At 39.1% G+C, this 20,251-nt stretch overlaps 1 protein-coding gene across 1 annotated transcript; it reads left to right on the top strand.

Moving 5' to 3' along the window:
* The first annotated feature begins 611 nt into the window (after positions 1-611).
* On the top strand, positions 612-3,191 carry LOC136674152 (small integral membrane protein 28-like). Its single transcript, XM_066650039.1, has 2 exons — positions 612-722; positions 2,769-3,191. Exons 1-2 carry the CDS (start codon positions 612-614, stop codon positions 3,189-3,191), a joined length of 534 nt encoding a protein of 177 aa, XP_066506136.1.
* The last annotated feature ends 17,060 nt before the right edge of the window (positions 3,192-20,251 follow it).

Here is a 20,251-nt window from a genome sequence, read left to right as displayed (position 1 = left end):
AGAAACATGAAATACTTTCCATCTGTATATCTATCTATCTGTCTGTCTTTATCTATCTATCTATCTATCTATCTATCTATCTATCTATCTATCTATCTATCTATTTGTTTTTATCTATTTGTCCTTATCTATGTTTACTCTGAAGGGTTCCGTTTGTTGTTTTGATTTGATTAAGTGTCTATCAGTGGTCAGTGCTGATGTTTATTGACAGAATTACAAACAGAACATCCTTCCTCCTCCTCCTCTTCATCAGCACTTTCTGTTCAATGTAGGGCAGCTGCACATCAACACTGCAAAAATCCTCTGACATTATTCACGCTGCCTCATTGGCTGAGCCCTGGCCTGGATCTGGATCCTCTTCATCTGCATGTGTGAGCATGTGAGCGAGTGCTTAACTCACACCACCTCTCTCTCTCTCTCTCTCTCTCTCTCTCTAATATGAAGCTCAGTCCAGCTGTTGTCTCTCATTACTCTGCTCTTGGGCTCCAACAGCTCCACAACAAGTGACTCCATCACATCCGTGTTTCGTGGTTTGCGGGTGTGTTTTCTGTAGCTTGTGTCCTGCAGAGTTGTTTTTACTGATTCCTACCCCCCAGCTGCTGGAGAACAGAATGCGAAAAGTCCTGGAGAGCAGCTGGACAAAGTTCGGACCGGCAGGGAGAGGGTCTTATGACTGGATGACCGGGTCTCCACCCCTTCCACCCACAGAGAAACAGCCACAGGTGAGAGCATCTCATCAGAAACACTGGCTAACGTACAGGGTACAGAATGAAGAGAACCTGCTGTAAATAAAAGATCAACTGAAAGAAATAAAAGATATATATTTTTACTGATGTATTTTTGTGGATTTTTAGTTTACTTCATCATTTGAACACAGCAATTTCATGATGAATAGACCAATAGAAATAGATGTGCTTTTCATTGGACAGCAATGATATATAAATACCTTCATATATATACCTTAAATACAAAATTATGTCTCTGTTATTACAATACACTTCTGGATCATAAAGAGCCAATTGATGTCTTTATTGCTTTGCATCAAAATGACCTTTAAGAAAGAACACAGTCGTGTAAACTTCAGTTCTCCTGCTGACAGATGCTGAATTAAGTTCCACACCAGTTCCAAGAAGAACACTATTTCTTCTCAACTCTGTTTGAGTTTTAAACTCGGCAAAGTCCCCTTAGTAGTTTTTAGTTTCAGACAAATCTTTAACTCACCTTGAACCTTTCCATTATTTAGAAGTTCTTTACAATAGTTCCCCACATTTCTATGTCATTTATGAAAACAGGGCCTCGCGCTTGGCTTCTTTAATGTTTTTGAATAGTTTTCTTTTAATAATTCTTAGAATATTCCACAGATATCAGTTGCAGAGAGCTGGAGTCTGGTGAGATTTTGACCTTGTCCTGCGCAGTTGTCTAGAAACAGTGCTGCCATCTCAAGCCTGCAGCCGGCTTGAGAGTGTGAGGAGCACACGCTTCTTCTTAGATAATGAAAAGCCAGTTACTACCTTTTTTGAACTAACACAATGGCAGCGCATGACTCAACACACTTGGAGGAGGACACTAATTGTCCTGATATGGTTTTACAGCTAAAGGACATTGGCCACTACTTTGCATGGAGGGGGAGGGAGTGCCATCCTTCCCACCCAGAGATTTCCTTCCCAGACATCGAATATCAATTTCAGACTCATGATTTACTTACTACCACACATTATTAAGTTGTTTGGAAGCCATCATTTTACTTGGAAGGGATGTCACCAGGTCTCTGTAGGTTAAAGGTTGAATGGGTCAAAGTAGTGGGCAGCAGCGGCGCTGTCCGTGGTGCTGAACTGCCTCTGAGTTGCGCAGTTTGTGTTGTGAAGGTCAGCTAACTTCAAATCCTATTATTTTCCTTAGAACTGCTTTCTGTTTTTTGAAAGAACTCTGTAGAGGTCATTCTTCCACTCCTCAAAAGTTTAAACTATGAAAATGGCTTCATTTACTGCTTTTAAGATTTAGAGAAAAGCCAAACACAGACATTGGTGTTAAGGTCTGGGCTCTGGGGTGGTCAGTGCTTATGTGCCGCTACACATCCTTTCAGATTCACTCTGAGGTGTTGGGTTGTTCTCTCAGTGTGAGGATGGACTCAACCCTCTATGGACTGAGGGACCTGAGGTCTGAAGTGGAGCTTAATTTCCTCCTGTCCCTCAGAGGTGAAAGCTTGGACAGGGACGACCAGGTCTTGCATGCCTGCTCCTCACTGCTGTGTGCTTGGAACGGGGTGAAGAGCGACTGACTCATTATCATTTAAAGGAACAGGCGTTAAATCCAGCCATTCTGTACAGGGCTGTTTTAGACAGGAGAGAACACTGCTGTGGGGTTTGAGAATCGCTGTTCTAGAATGTTCTCTCTCCTTCACACTGTTCTACAATCCCCTCTCTTACACTGTGTTCTGCTCATTCACACCATCCTAGAATGATTTTTCCCACTTGTTCTATTTCACAATATTCTTCCTTATTCACAATTTTCTAGAATGTTCAACTTAATCATGCAGTTCTAGAAGGTTCATGCATGGTTCCTCTCATTATAATTTTCTATTTTATCATTTTTTGAGGAAATCTGAGTGCATGAGCCATGAAAGGTCCTAGATAAAATTATAGACATTATACATCACTAAAACTAAAAAGCAATATCACTCTACATCTGTATCATCACCGTTACAACAGTCCTCTAGGGCTAGTGTAAACTCATTGGTTAACAGTGTTGTTTGTTTATGTCCTCTGCAGGGTTACCACTGGAATGAACTCTCCCCTGAGGAGGACATGAAGTCCGAGGTCATCCTGTACGTGGTCCTGTCACTGGCCACCTTTCTCGTCTTTGGCTTGGTGGGCTTCCTGGTCTACAGGAAGTGCTCTGGCAGTAAACTTGGCTTGGCCAACATCATCGCTCTGGACCTGCAGGACCCTGAGAGCAGTGCCGAGTTCCTGTCCTCCCTCACGGCCAACGGGGAACGGCTCAACAGCACCAGCTCTGACATTTCTGATGGGGTCTTCCTCATGGTCTACCTCCCACCTCCCTACGAAGAGACTCTGACCAAAATCACCCGGGCAGCCAGCCTCTCCAGCGGGAAAGACGTGGAGTCCATCAAGATGGAGGACCTGGAGGCCAAACTATGTCCAGAACTGAAATCCAGTGGACGATACGTGTGACTGTACACTGTTACAATTTTTTTTAATCTTAACCTGACGAGGGGTGCTCTGTCCCTGTGTTTAATGGAGTTAAGGGAGGGTTAGGTTCACAGTTGCAATGTTGGGTCTGGTGCTTTAAACATGTCTGAAAATGTGAAGTCACCATGTAAACAAGGCCCACGTTATGGAATACTCCACTTTTACAATATAAGGCTTTTTAAAAAACCTGCTAAAATTTAGCTGGTTTTGTGATGTCACAAAAAACAAAGCTTTACACATATCCATCTATTCTGCTTATACCATTTTAGCCCCGCCCATACTTGCTGAAGATGAAGTTATAAAGAGCGCTTCAGCTTGGGCTTTGGGGTACATACAGCATTTCTAATCCTAAGGGAAGGAAAATGACATGCAGAAATGAATTGGGGAATAAAGGGAATAAAGAAAAAGACACATGGAAAATGTTGGACATGGGCCCATTAAGATGGTCTTGGTAGGGTGGGAAATTAAAACAAAACTAAGTCAGAAATGGTATTTTTGCTCCAGGTTTCCCCCTAGAGTTACAGAGTGTAAATCACCCACTAAACACTAGCGTGGCTCCCTTCGTTTGCACTTCCTGTTATGGCAGTTTTCCACTGCATGGTCCCTACTTGACTCGACTCTTTTGCTTTTCTAGTAGGCAAATGTGGTCCCAGGTCCCACCCTTTTTTAGTACCTGCTCACTTCTGGTTGCGTAGGGACTAAACTTGATGTGTAAATCTTGCAATGCGCTGATTGGCCAGAATGTCAATCAGAACGAAATGCAAACGTCCAGCACCAATTTGTTATTTGTAAAATCTCCAGCTACAGCAGAGATCACATTTGTCTTTGAAATTACGTGGTGGTCTTTAGAAGAGGTTCAAACGTTCCTTGGATTGGTGGCCGACAAAAGAATCCAGCGAGAGTTGAATGCTGGAACAAACTGTACTAATCTGTCTGAAATGATGACAGAGCTCTGTTCAGTCCCAAACAACAACAACAACAACACACCAATACACAATGAGTAAACAACGCTTAACGTTACCATGTTAATATTAAGGAAATAATACTACCTAGTGTTGCTTTAAAAGTTCTGACCACAAGCTCTGAAGACTGGATGGCTCGGTCTGTAGTATCAACATCAGGAGTTTTTTTCTATGGTCATAGTACCCCATTAAAAGCAAACAGAAAACACTTTGTATACATTATATAATATATATATTAACTATAGCTCTACTGCTCCAAAGCTCATAGAGGGGTATTTTATACCCCTCAAGCCCATGCTTGGCTTTGAGCATGATGACCATTGGTTCATGTGCTGTTGCCCCAGTGTCCTGTTTTATTGGTCAGTGCTTTTCTATAGGTTTTATACAAGCTGTTTGCAACTACAGTGGTGGGATTATACTTTTCACGTGTCTACAAACTTTTGGACATGTTTTGTTCTTAATGGAAATGTATATGAATTTATGAATGTATGACATACCTTTGTGCTTGTGCATTACGCGCAGTGATGGAACACGAACGTTTCTGCTACAGAACGGTGGGCTTGAGACAGAATGGGGCTTTTCCCTGTAATCACCAAATACATGTTTAACAAAAAAATAGATTCTGCTTAATTTATCTGATTGCATCAATCATGTTTAAAACAAGCTTTAATCGTCCTGTTAACCCACTTTCCTGGTATTGTCTGCCATTAAACCCACCTAAGCCTGAGTGTACCTTTCTATTAAAGTGCTTACTAATAAATGCTTTATCAAAACCGGCACGTGATTGTGTTTTATTAATCTCATCTTCTTCCAAAATGAAAATCCGCCTTAGTGTGGCACGCCTGAGCAATCAAATAAACCGAAAAATATCAATTACAGAATGGTGAGATGACTGTGGGCTGAAAAGCCTTGTCAGTCTGATCACAGCAAGCTTAAATTTAGATTAAACTCTCCTCTACTACACTACACGGGACAGTGCAGAGCTGTGGTCAACTTTCATTTATTTAATGTCCTGTCTGAGCTGTTATTAAACACAGGAGGTTTCTGAGGACGTTAGCTACGGAGACAAGGAAACAGACAAAGAAATGACAAAGGCTTATAAATCAAACAAATGCAGACTGGCTGTATCCCAGATCCCAGACCTTACCTCACCTCACTGACGTGTGGCTGTGATTTCTTTGATCATGAGAAGCAGAAAACACAACCAACTTCTGAGAGTGAATTTTGAAGGTGCGCAGATTTGCAGATTTGTCAAAATATTGATATCGGATCATTCATTCATTATGTGTAAGCGCTTATCCAGTTCAGGATTGCGGTGGGTCCAGAGCCTACCTGGAATCAAGGCGGGAATACACCCTGCAGGGAGCGCCAGTCCTTCACATGACAACACACACACACACACATTATCTTATTAAATCAACAAAAACAATCAATGATAAATTCAAAATAAAATTCAGAATAAAATTCAGTAGTTTTGAGATTTGGAAAATGACTGATTGTCCTCTGCTGAACTACTATTCTGGTTTGAATGGTAGTCAAAGTGATAGTTTGATGTTAATAAAGCCAGTTTAAGAAATCAGTTGATTCTTAACACTGTTAACAAAAACAAAATACTTCAGTGTAGAGAAGCAGGCTTTTCAGTGGTGGTGGTGACAAAAACCAGGAGCCACTGTTTCCAGTTACAGCTATTTTAATTAGTATAAACAAAACCAAATTTGATCTTAATCACTGTCACCAGAATTATCTCACAATCTCATGGCTCAGTTCCCAAATGCAGTAACGGTTTCTGAGTGGATCCTTCTGGCCTGCTTCCTGAGCATCACATTTATAAACAAAACAATCAGGGCTATGTGTGGCAAACCAGTTTTTGAGCCACTGTTGTTAGATGCGTGGATCAAATGAGCATTTTAAGTTGCTCATAGTTTGCCATAGTGGGCCACCAGTGCTGGGGTTTAGCCATCAGCCAGAGGAGGCCTTACACTAAACGTCTACTGTTCTATAAACCGTTCTACTCCAGTAAAGGGAGTATTAAAGGTAACCCTAATACAAACAAAAAATTGTTTAAGGGGCTATATTGTCTTTAGTGTATCACTGTGAATTTTAAAACATTTTATCCCAAATCCTTCTTTATAAACACAAGTCCCAGGCTTTAGGGAGGTTTCTCTGAGGTAAGGTTTAAAAACATTTACACGTCTCGTTCCTATCACTACAACTGTAAATATTTCTGATTCACAGTTATTCTAGAATGGTTAATTTTACATTAAACTAGTCTGAATGTCTTTACCATATGTACTTTTGCAGAAACGACTTTATAATCACGTAGAAACCTTCGTTTTAAGGTTTGAAATAAATAAACACCGTCCACGTGTTGAGTCGATGTGAAGTCGTTGGTCTCGTGCTGCCCTCTAGCGGACGGTCTTAGGAATAGCTTCAACCAGAGGTCTACAGCAAATGGCGTCAACAGAAAATACACTGCACTAAAGCGAGAGACGGTCGAATACAAACGACTTTCTTATTCGGATTATTCCCCGATCAGCCCTAACATTAAAAATAAATCATCTCATTGATTCTACACTCTTTGTATATTGTCTAAATTGTCTATTTATTCAGCGCCAACGACCATAAAGGTACTGACTTTTTTCCATCTGTTGCATTTCATATATTGTTTGTCTCCTTGCCCCTTGTTCTTCAAAGGTCAGGACCCCCACAGAGCAGGTATGATGTGGGCAGTGGATCATTCTCAGCGCTGCAGTGTGTGTTGTGCTGGTACGAGTGGATCAGACACAGCAGTGCTGCTGGAGGTTTTAAGCACTTTGTCCACTCACTGTCCACAAAGTGCTCCTCATATTCTTCTAAACACTGCACACATGAATAAAGTTGAATAATAGATAATAACTTATTAGTCAGAGGACACAGAAAAGTGTAGAATTTTAAAGTTCAGTGTGTTTCCGAGCCTTGGACAGCACTGCAGATCATTTACTTATTCACGCATGACTGGAATGAATTTAAAGCATTCCAGGAAATGTTTTGTTAACATCTTTTTAAAAAAATACTATGATAAGTTCAGTATGTGATGACGCAAATCTGCAGAAACAAATGAAGACTTGAGATTCATGTGATAAGACAGAATGGCTCAGTCTGAGGTGGAGGTGGCAGTATAAATTACTATACTGTGGATATGTGCATGATGTCACTCACTTTTCATTATGTTTTCAGGCTAACATGGGTTCTATTGTTTCTGTTTGTTTGTTTCTGTTAACTACTTAATTGCTTTGGTCTGACTCACTTGGTCTGCTGCACTCATAGATCAGTGTGTGTTAACAGTGGAGCGTGTGATGATAAACTGCTTTAAGATCACAGGCTCCTCGGCATGGTGGTTTCAACACGTAAACACTGTTGTGATGAAAATAAACAACTGAAAATTGATCCTAAAATGTTTTTTGTTTCAGCAAATTCATTCAGGACTCGGCAGGTCACCAAGATACAGCTGCTTCTGCCACAAACAATGGCAGTAAATGTTTATTTGTCAATGTTTTTCTTACACCATTTCATTGTAAACACATTAGAGGCTGGGAGTAGCTGCTTCATGAATGATACCTGGTGTCTGAAGAAAGAAAAAAACATTCATAATTAATACAATAATAATTTACACCTCACAGACAGATTGTTGTTGGAGGAATCTAGATATTTTGGTGTAACAGATTCCTCAAAAACAAGAAACCGTTTCTCTCTGTACTGCACACTTGATCAATGTATGTAAGTATTTTATGTGAAGAGCAAGCTGTCGATGTACAGCATATTTTTAACGTTCTTTTAAACTGCATTCATATACAGGGTGGCCCATTTATATGTACACACCTTAATAAAATGGGAATGGTTGGTGATATTAACTTCCTGTTTGTGGCACATTAGTATATGGGAGGGGGGAAACTTTTAAAGATGGGTGGTGACCATGGCAGCCATTTTAAAGTCGGCCATTTTGGATCCAACTTTTTCAATGGGAAGAGGGTCATGTGACACATCAAACTTATTGGGAATTACACAAGAAAAACAATGGTGTGCTTGGTTTTAACATATTTACAAGTTATTTACAAGTGTCTGGCCACTTATAAAATGTGTTCAAAGTGCTACCCATTGTGTTGGACTGTCAATGCAACCCTCTTCTCCCACTCTTCACACACTGATAGCAACACCGCAGGAGAAATGCTAGCACAGGCTTCCAGTATCCGTAGTTTCAGATGTGCCACAAACAGGAAGCTAACATCACCAACCATTCCCATTTTATTAAGGTCTATCCATATAAATGGCACACCATGTATGTTATATATTTTAATCTGTTTCTAAACCTGGTTTTAAGCCTAATCCTAATTGTAATACCTTCTTAACCAAAGCTACAATGCTCCAGTGCTCTTGTGTTGTCAGTTAATCTCATATAGACTCGCTCATGAGCATTCTGTAACTCAGTGAACCCACTGTTATAAAGAAAAAAGGACCAAGCTGACAGTTTGAATTTGATTTCGTATTTGAGTTAAAATGTACAAAAATAATGTAATCTAAAATATTGCTTGTTTATTTTTTGCCCGTAAACTATGATTTCTGTTTATATTCATTGGCTGAAGTTTGTTGAACCTGATGTTCAAAACTAAAACATTTGACTACTACAGAAAAACAAGTGCTTGTTTTAAAACGGATGTACTAAAATCATCTATTAAAATTATTTTGTTAATTATGTATTAAAACCGAATGTACAATTTGATGGGACAAACATAATAATAGCAGGTCAACATCAAGTTTGTACTTGATTTTTTTTTTTTTATCCTAGAAATCCATGACATGACCTGTGAAGCTCCCCTGGCGTGAACTGAAGCTAATGTATTTCCAGCCTGACTTTCGGAGCCAAGTTTTCAACTTCATTATCAACCGTCATCAACCACAGAAACACACAGCTGGAGACGATACGAGAACTAAAGCAGAAAGTTTATGTGATTCTGCTGTGGTGTGTGTGTGTGTGTTCTTTTCAGACAAATCTGCTGTTATGTGATTTTGTGCTATTTGTTAACAGTCACACAGCTCCAGGGACCTGGAGGTTGTGGGATCGATTCCCGCTCCGGGTGACTGTCTGTGAGGAGTTGGTGTGTTCTCCCCGTGTCCGCATGGGTTTCCTCCGAGTGCGCCGGTTTCCTTCCATGGTCCAAAAAAACACGTTGGTAGGTGGATTGGCGACTCCAAAGTGTCCGTAGGTGTGAATGTGTGTGAGTGTCTGTGTTGCTCTGTGAAGGACTGGCGCCCCCTCCAGGGTGTATTCCTGCCTTGTGCCCAATGATTCCAGGTAGGCTCTGGACCCACCGCGACCCTGAACTGGATTTACAGATAATGAATGAATTATTGTTAGATTTACATAATTACGACAATTTCTATTTTAAAATGCATATATATATTCATCAATATTCTTCCCCTTTGACATTCAGCTATAAGTTTAATGACTTTCTGTAATCACGCTTTCAGTAATTCTCTACTCTCACTGTCCTGAAGGTCAATACTGGTCTCTGAGTGCCCTCACTGAGTGTTCTATCTTCTCCTACAGGCTTTATGCCCATTCTTTGCTCCCTGTTAGACAAATCCCTGAAAACATTCAACATTCCTTCTTCCTTTCATTTGCTTATTCCTGTATTCTCACTCTCTCTAGTGAACTGACCTGGCAGGGTCCACAATCAACTTGATTTCACAATTCAGAGAAGCTGTTGCCATATTTATTAGATTAGCTGCACCTCGTGCTGTCAATTATCGTGGCTCTCTGCCAGAAATAACCCCTTCATGTACATTATATATAACAAATACATAATCCATTTACTTTAAAACACTGCCTTTTATTTTCTTCTAAACGAATCAAATTAAACTGCCTTTGTGTATAATATGTGCTCTTTAAATGAACTTGTGAATCTACAGGAGGCAGTTTACAGGACTCAGAACAGTCTGCACAAAGGAATAATCTCATGGTAAAAAGCTACAAATCAGATTTACACAATTTAGGTTTTACACGTTTTCCTTTCCCACCCACACCCTTTAACACATTGGCTGAGTTAGGTGTGTGTTATTAGCAGACCATGTGATACCTGTTTTCTTTGAAAATTTGAAGATCATGTGAGAGTGTCCTCGTTTCGACACGCAGCCTTGTGATTGGGATAAAAATAAACATAGCAAAAACTGACAAGAAAGTAGTTCATTGTTATGAGTTGACCTTAATATGTTTTCAGCTGCCTTTTGATAAGATTTTGCAGCATCAGAATTTTATATATATAATCATGTGACTGCAACCTATGGGAATGAATATATATATATATATATATACACAGCTCCAAGGGCCTGGAGGTTGTGGGTTCGATTCCCACTCCGGGTGACTGTCTGTGAGGAGTTGGTGTGTTCTCCCTGTGTCCGCGTGGGTTTCCTCTGGGTGCTCCTGTTTCCTACCACAGTCCAAAAACACATGTTGGTAGGTGGATTGACGACTCAAAAGTGTCCGTAGGTGTGAGTGAATGTGTATCTGTGTGTCTGTGTTGCTCTGTGAAGGACTGGCGCCCCCTCCAGGGTGTAATCCTGCCTTGCGGTATTTATATATAATAAATGATTTATTTTGACATGGACACCGTATTGAGCACCGAATGTCTGGTTTCAGGATGCAGCACTATAATGTAAACCAATGGGGAAAAAACTGCACTGCACTGGAGAGAGTCTTACAACACTCAGAAGCACAGAAGCCCAAATGCCTCTATGCGACAGAGGGGAAAAGGATCCCTGAATGTAATGATGAGGAGAAAAAGAGCATTAAAGTTAGCATCAGTTAGCCACATTAGCGTCATCATAGGATCTAATGGGAAACTGTTAGCACGTCAAACTGTAAGGCATTCCTCTGCTCTTCTCTCCAAATCAGAGTGAGCTATTAATACACAGATTATATACAAGCTTCAGTAATAGTGTTATTTCACTAGTGTTGAGTTATAGGGTGTATGAGACTACAGGCAAAAGCCACATGTCTCCGTTTCCCTCTCTGTTTACAGGTAAATGATCTGATTCTTTGCTCTTGAAAGATAATGTTTTAAATTATTTCTCTGGTTTGACTTAAAATTTAATAAAGTAGATCACCTTGTCTGAAAGTGTTCAGTAAGAGATGTTTCTCTTCACAGTGCAGTGAAATCAGACAGTTGTACCATTGGAACATCTTTGAAAGTAACTTTCCTCAGGCACGATTTCCCCGCTTAGAAATTAACGGCAGTTGGATGAATCCCTTTCAAAGAATTTTACGATTGCAGATCATTATCAATCGCTTCGTACATGTTGTCAGTTGCCAAAAGTGTGACGTCCTGCATCAAGCTGTAGATGACTTCACATCTGTGGAAGCTGATGACCTTTGGGAAATTCTTAACAGTTATGAATGCAGGAGGAATGTAATTGCTGTTTATTCTTGATCAGATATCATACAAGCAGCTTGTGCAAAAGCTACTGTCTGTCATTGATTGCTGGTGGGAGGCATTGCAAACTACAGATTCCTCTTAGTCATAGTGAGCTGAACAAAATGTTCCATGACTTTAAACCAATAACAAACAAGTGTCAGGAATGTTAAAGTGTCTTGACAAGCAAGAAGAGGTTGCCACACACTTGAAAAGGTACTGTTCATGTTCAGATTTAGTTGTGACAGATGTCACTGGGCTGGAGTTCAACATGTTTTTACAACATGTGAGATGCTCATACAGCTTCCTGAAATTTAGGATCATTTTCTTGATGTCTGCTCTGAGATAAAGCAGTTCTGGAGAGTAACATCATCCAGCTTTATTCTGTCCTTATTGCACACATTTTTCATGAAGATAGAGACAAATATATAAAAATGATAATTATTCAAAGGCACATTCAAATATGTGAGTGTGTGTCACCCTGAAAGGACTGGCGCCCCCTCCAGGGTGTGTTCCTACCTTGTGCCCAGTTATTTTGTGTAGGTTCCGGACCCACAGTGACCCTGAACTGCATACAACCGGATAATTGCTTAGAGACAATGAATGAATGACTGTTCTACTGTTTAATAGAGTTCATCACAAGAATTTTATTTGAATATCCTTGCTTAGTCAAATTGTTCTTCTCTGTTATTGAATACTAAAGCACTCCAGTATTGATACATACACAACCCGTTCTGCTAAGACTGTATGTTTTTGTCTTGATGCAGAGAAACTTAGAAAGGATTCAAAGATGGATTTTGTCCAGACTATTTGCTTTCCTTGTACAAGATAAACAGACTTCAGGGTGTGTTCCTGCCTTTCACCCAGTGATTCCGACAAGAGAGAAAGAGAAGCTGTTATTTTATTTTTTTTAATATGTTTTCTTTATTTTTGCGTCAAACATTTTTAATACATAAAACTTCTGACCAATTTCTTACCTATAAACAGACAGCACGGTGGTGCAGCAGGTAGTGTCGCAGTCACACAGCTCCAGGGACCTGGAGGTTTTGGGTTAGATTCCTGAACACACCACACACGGGTGACTGTCTGTGAGGAGTTTGGTGTGTTCTCCCTGTGTCTGTGTGGGTTTCCTCCCGGTGCTCCGGTTTCCTCCCACAGTCCAAAAACACATGTTGGTAGGTGGATTGGCGACTCAAAAGTGTCCGTAGGTGTGAGTGAATGTGTGAGTGTGTGTGTTGCCCTGACGCCCCCTCCAGGGTGTATTCACGCCTTGCGCCCTGAACTGGATAATCGCTTACAGACAATGAATGAATACAATGTGGCTCAGTGGCCTGCTCAATGTCACAGAAACTTGACCCTGTTCATTAGATTGTTATGAGTTTCTTCATGGTATGGATTAGGTGTTTTTGGAGCAGGGTACAGTTGTGACTGAACGCCTAGGACTGGTATTGAGTAACATTATTTATTTTGTTGTATTTCATTTCTAAGGACAGTGTAAAGTGCTGCTTGGTTTGAACCCCAGCCTTTTTCATCCATGAGAACAGTGCAGGGCTTCATCGCCTGGGTGCTGAGTCTTTGGAGCACAATCCTCTCTGCAAACAGTGACCTCTTCTGTAGGATCAACCTGGATTTTGCCCTCCCCTGCACCATACATCTGTGGCATACAACTGTGCCTCCTATGGGCATCCCTAAACCTGGCTTTTGGCTAATTTGATGAGAGCTCCCTGTTCACAACTTCACCTAACAATCTCTGTACCCTGTTTGAAATTATGCCCTGAAATGGCTTTCTAAAGGAAAACAGTTTAAATTTGGCTGTGGTCAAAAAACTAATAAAATACAGAAGGAGATTTTTATTTTAGATAAAATCAAGCTAATAAGACTCAGTAGTTCAGGTTAAGATCAAGTTTGCAGCTGATAATATCAGGAACAGTTTGGACATAGGACGTAGGGAGGATACATTTCCCTCGACACTCAATAACACAGCAAACAACATTCCAGGAAGGCATTTCATTCTTGCGATTTCTCTTCAGGAAATCTATGAGGTATAAAATCATGGATAAATATAGAACACAACATCATTACACTCTTAAAAACAATTACAGTGGCACGTTTTTGCTGTGTCATCGAAGCTGACTGGAATTTGCTTCAGTGCCAAACACAGATAGTGTTGCACAATGCTACTGTGTACAACTGCATCCAGAAATACTGGCACCCTTCTTTAGCCAAATATGAATTTAAAAATATGCAATAATAGTGGGCTTATATATTTTAGTTTGTTGAATATTATTACAACAAAACAAAAAACCCTTAAATGAATAAAAACACTCTTGTGCCATGATCATTGACACCTGTTTAGTACGACATTGTCCCTGATGCTAATTACAGTAATTAATTTATTCATTTATTTTTTGTATCCATGTCATCCTGTTCAAGGTCACATGGGTGTAACACACCCTGGATTTGTGTCAATCCATCACAAGGCATAACACACTCACCCAGTCACTCAAACACACACTTGTGGACAATTTTAGATGTCTAACCTTTTGTAGACACCTTTATTATTAGTAACTTTAGCAACATTAAGATGTATCTACTATGGATACAGACATTCAGACTGTGGACTCACTGGTTGTAAAATCTCCATAGAAAATCATAAAACACAATGGGACTCTGGAGCAGCTGCCCAAGGTCCCCATGCCCAATGCGTAGTGTCAGCAGGAGGGGTATGCAGCCTCCACAGCAAGGGACTGTGGAGTAGCGTAACTACGTTCTCTGGAGATATGGAGCGTTATCCAATGCCTTTGGTATGAGTTGGAGTAGTGTGTGTTATACATAACTGATCACAAACATCACACCAAATATAGGCTAAATCCTCATAGTTATGTTCATGTGGTGTAAGGCCTTTTGAGGAATCCTGATATTGTTACTGTAGCAAAGGATATCTAGCTCGTAATATATTTAATTTCCTTAGGGAATATAGGATAAGCACATGTCCACAAATGTTGGACCATAAAATGAGATGGACAATAAACAAGCCTGGTTCGGTGGTCAGTGGGTCCATTTCCAGTAATTGGACTCATGATTTGGATTACTGTCCTGCTGGAAGACCAGAAGATCCAACCTGATGTTAATACATTCTTTATAAGAAAAGTTCCAGAAACTGGGTTTGGACTATGGTTCTGGTGTCTCAATCTTTTTGAACATGTAGTAAAAGTAATATTACATAACCATGACCTCATCCTCGAGGTCACAAGTTCACACTGTTCTTGTGACAATCAACTCCACTCCCTGAAAATCTGTATTCCGACTCCATTGTTGTGTCCTTCTTCATGGTTTCAGAGCTCTGAGACAATAGATGTGTTTGTCTGATGGACACATTCAATGCTCTGTGAAACATCATCCTAGAACAGCTTTCAGCTGGTTTCATCTGTAGTGCCACCGACTGCTTTGTTGCTCTGTTCTTAATTTGATTTGAGCTCCATTAAGTGACAGGGTAAAGTGCTGCTTGGTTTGCAACCCAGTCTTTTTCACCCATGAGAACAGCACAGGGCTCCATTGCCTGGGTGCTGACTTTTTGGAGCACAATCCTCTCTGCAAACAGTGACCTCTTCTGTAGGATCAACCTGGATTTTGCCCTCCCCTGCACCATACATCTGTGGCATACAACTGTGCCTCCTATGGGCATCCCTAAACCTGGCTGAGAGCTCCCTGTTCACAACTTCACCTAACAATCTCTGTGTAACCTGTTTGAAACTATGCCCTGAAATGGCTTCCTAAAGGAAAACAGTTTAAATTTGGCTGTGGTAAAAAATGTGGTAATAAAATACAGAAGGAGGATTTTTATTTTAGATAAAATCAAGCTAAGACTCTGTAGTTCCGGTTGAGATTCAGTTTGCAGCTGATAATATCAGGAACAGTTTGGACATAGGACGCAGGGAGGATACAGAAAAAACTATTTGAATACCTGGCACAGCAGGTAGTGACGCAGTCACACAGCTCCAGGCACCTGGAGGTTGTGGGTTCGAGTCCCGCTCCGGGTGACTGTCTGTGATGATGTGGTGTGTTCTCCCCGTGTCCGCGTGGGTTTCCTCCGGGTGCTCCGGTTTCCTCCCACAGTCCAAAAAACACACGTTGGTAGGTGGATTGGTGACTCAAAAGTGTCCATAGTTGTGACTGTGAGTGAATGAGTGAGTGTGTGTAACCCTGTGAAGGACTGGCGCCCCCTCCAGGGTGTGTTCCTCCCTTGCGCCCAGTGATTCCAGGTGGGCTCTGGACCCACCCCGACCCTGAACTGAAGAAGCGCTTACAGACAATGAATGAATGAATGAATCTTGCTCCTTTGAACTGAGTTACAAGGTGTAGGATTTAAAATCTTCCCCTAAGAAACGGGATGGACATTCTTTTTTTTTTTGTAAATTTTACAAAGCTTCCAGTTCTACCTTTTGCAGTAGGCACAGGTGCTAGAATGTAATTGCTTTGCCTTTTAATGTGGAACTGGAAATTCAGAGACCTTTAATATTATTATCAATATGTTATACTTGTTCTGAAATAAAAAGGCACTGAAACTACATGAAACTACGATACCATGATTAGCAGTGTTTTAAAGAAATAAATATACAGACATTTGTTGCTTTATTCCTAAGAGGTGAAATGTAATTCATCCCTAATCATGCATGGTGAGGATACTAATCCTGATCCTAACCTTACATCACTGAGTTCTACTAAGGTTGGGATTAGGCTTAGTCTTACAAACAGGGAAGGGTTAATGTGAGGGTAGTATCATGGTTCTAGTGTCACAGGGTTGAAGATTAATTTATGTTTGTATTTAATTTTTTTCAGAAATTGACACAAAATACTAGCAAATTAAGATTTTCTTCCTTCTGCAAAACTGCCACTGTGTGATGTTTTGTGTCTGAGACTAAAAATATCTATTATTTAAATAAAATAATAACATTAATAAATAAGTATTTTTTGTTTTAACTACCCAAACAACTATAAATATAAGTAAGAGATATTACACATTTACGGCAAGTGCATTTTCAGCTGCTGCCCACCTGTATGTGTTTAAGAAAATATTTGCTGTTAGACCTCATTGTTTTTCAGAGCTTTAAAGGTTTACATATTGTTCTACGGCTCAGTGAAGATACTTAATCCTTTGTACAGAAAGATAAAAGCTTTACTAAAGCCCTGAAACCAAACAAACAGTGTTCTCACAGGAACCGGTTCATCAGGACACATGCACTAAATTTAGACGCCTTTTAAACCAAAATAAAAACACATCAGCAACAACACGTCACTGGTATGTGTTCAACACCGCAATGATTCAGCAAAAAAAAAAAAAAAAATCCCCTGACTAGTGTGAACAACCAAACTTGCAATTTAGGCCATTTATAAAGTCTGTTTCTAAAAATAATCAGCAGCAAACATTAGAAAGTACATATCATTAGTCACATTAGGCCTGTAATAATACGACACCCGACACCGCCATTCATCTCCCTCCCCCTCATCTCCAAAGAATAATACAACTACTGCTTAAAAAAACAAACGTGTCACATTAAACTTATACTTGTATGTAATGCATGCTTGGCAGCAAAATACTTGTGCAATAAACTGTATTATATATTTATGTTTTCAGAGTAATACTTTATAAATGTTATTTTTTAATGTAACACTATGTTGTTTGGTTATCAAAGAGGGTTGCTTATGTTTTAATGAGTACTTAGAGAGAATATATATAATATACATTTATTGTGCAATGATGTGTTAAAACAACATCTATTTTGTAAACTTTGAGACTAAACATTATTATCGTCATTATATATGTATTATGTATTTATAAAAATATTTATGTTCTAATTAATTAATGAGTGGATTTGAGTATAATGATGATGATGAAATTCGGATATATATATATATACAGTAATCATTTGCTTCTTCGCGGGTTATTTCAAGAGGGCTTTTTTATTATTTACTTGTATTAGACCAGGCCTGTAGATGACACAATATATCATTTACAAGTATTTCTTATTAAAGAAACTGGTAGGATATCATATGTAGTTCCAGCTGAAAAACATTATAGAATGACTGTTTAATGCAAAGGGTGGGTTGTTAACAGTAACAGGGAGGGTTTTAAAAGTCCAAATACTCGTTAAATACATAAAAAAAAAATATCTTTCCTCTACTTCGTGGAAATTCGTTTTTAGGGGAAAACGAGGGATCACTGTATATACCACTGGGACATTTTTTATTTCTTGATTTCCAATGTTAAAAGCTTATTTATTTATTTATTTATTTTTTAAAGCTTACCTCATCTTCCGTGTATTCAAAACTGGTCCAAACTGTCACGCCACAGTGATATCATACGTCACATAACTCGAACGCTTACATTTTTTGAATAGACTGAATGTCATCCTCCTGAAATGGTCAAAAAATGTTCATAGAACAAAGAAAGGTTTGTTAAAAATAGAATGCATGCATCTATCAGACACAGCAAAGTCTCAACCAGCTGTAAAATAAATGTTAAAATCTGCAAATTAATCACATATAAAACATAAATCTTTTCCTTGGTCAAGGTTTTCCAGATCCACTTCAGAAGGTACAATTTCAGTTTTATCTCATACTGCAAAATACAAGTGACAAGTATAAAACTTTAAGTCTTTCTGTTTTTCCTCAAGCAGGTTTTGGGCAGTGTGATGTTAACATTAGGATACTGACTGGTGAGCTGATCAGACCATTGGCTGATTAAATATGTCATGATATACCACAAACTACATTCATAGGAACCCATTCATTAAAATTCATTGAAATTTTGAATTCATAAAACACATTTCTGATTAAATTTTGTGAGACCACTCTGGTCTCTGATCATCATAAAAGATATCATTGAATTTATTCTGAGTTCTGCTGGATAATCTAGTCTTGCAAGACTAAAATGGAAGTAGTCATACAACTCAAAATTTCTCACATGATTTTTCACATGAAAACGGCGGTTCCCCAAAAGTAGGGGGTTGGGGATGCAGCAAGGAAAATGAAAACATTAGCAATTATTAACTGCAGTGTAATAGAGTAAGGTGAGGTCTATGTTTTTCTAATACACAATTGGACCACGACCAGCAGAAACCTGCTCTAAATTGCCCTCTGGTGGACCTCAGTCATCTAATGCTCTTCAGTATGACAATGTATGATGTTACAAAAAGAATGTGCATGCCAATACTCTTAATTTTCAATTAGATCTATTATTTGACATTTAAATTATATACAGTTTGCGAATAGGCACAGTGTAACCTGCATGTCAAGTTCATCATCTACTTTCAGACACCGAATTACAACATTTTATTTTGGCCAAATTATCTCTCTCACAAAGATGAGGTTTGGAGATTGACTGAAAGAGGGACAGAGAGGTACACAGAAACTGGGAGACATTTGCATTGGTCCCAGCTGTTTTACATGGCTTTATTTGAATAAAACTCAGCCCCAGTTTCCCTCCTGTATGTTTACAGAGAACACACTGAAGTCTTTCTCTAGATTTGCACACTGTAAATATTTGCATTAATCTTACACCATCTATATACTCTGACCTTTTTTATCTGATCTGTATGTATTTTGCAACCAATTGGTCCCTGATTCTCTCTGATTTCATCTTGCACTCAAAGTTTCTGTGTAGCAAAATAAAAGTATATATATATATATAATGCTCATTATACTGCATGTATTATACTAACTTAAGGAACTTTTAATTGACACAAAATAGTGGAGGTCTTTGTGATTTTTATTTTATTTTTTCTATTTTTCAGAGAGAAAATTTACAACAGGTTTATCAACACAAAGAACTTTATATACATTCTAATATGTATAGTGGAAATTAATGAAGCTCACACCTTTATCACTGTATTTTTTCAACCAACAGAATACAAAATATTAGTTCTTGTGTGGATAGATTCTAGTCAATTGTTTTTGGATAGATGCGTTTACTGCAGCGGTTATTTTACCAGAGTCTGCATTCAGGTTTCTCTACCCACTTCTGCCCATAATTACTACTTTCAGCAGCACTTCCTGTGCCTATTGCAGCCCTTTGTCTTTGTTAGCTAAGAACAGCTTAGAACTCTCTACATTAATGCAATTCTCACTCATTGTTCAGTCCACATCCTTAGTAACAAACAAAAGACTGTCCTCTGTATTCAAAAATAAAACAGCTCTCCACATCTTTATTTTCCTTTTCTTGGTTTCAAGCTGCTTTAAAAAAATTGTGATTACTTTATTTATAACTCTATTTATGAACTCCTCTACTATTAATATCATTCAGAAAATCCAACACATTTAAAATATTAAAAAATTGGACAAAATAAGATAAGATTTGAAAAAACTACTCTTGAGATGCTGCCAACTTTGTTGAGTGAGAATGATGCAGGGCCAGTTCTACAAGACGCTAATCTTGAAGATGCAAAATGACACCAGACAAGTCTACTGAACTTTTGCATTTTTGCATGCCTGAGGAAACCATCACTCCTTGAAGCAGGTGACTCAGCATAATGTGTGTGTTTGTTTGTGTGAGTGTGTGTGAAGATGCAAGAGAGGGCGGGATGCTGGACCTTTATAAAGCAGGCATCACACCCAGTGCCTGCAGCATTAACAGGAA

The sequence above is a fragment of the Hoplias malabaricus genome, chromosome 2 (assembly GCF_029633855.1).
Source record: "Hoplias malabaricus isolate fHopMal1 chromosome 2, fHopMal1.hap1, whole genome shotgun sequence".
NCBI classification, from domain to species: domain Eukaryota; kingdom Metazoa; phylum Chordata; class Actinopteri; order Characiformes; family Erythrinidae; genus Hoplias; species Hoplias malabaricus.
Note: the sequence above shows the minus strand (reverse complement) of the source record. Positions and strands in the feature narration are given on the sequence as shown.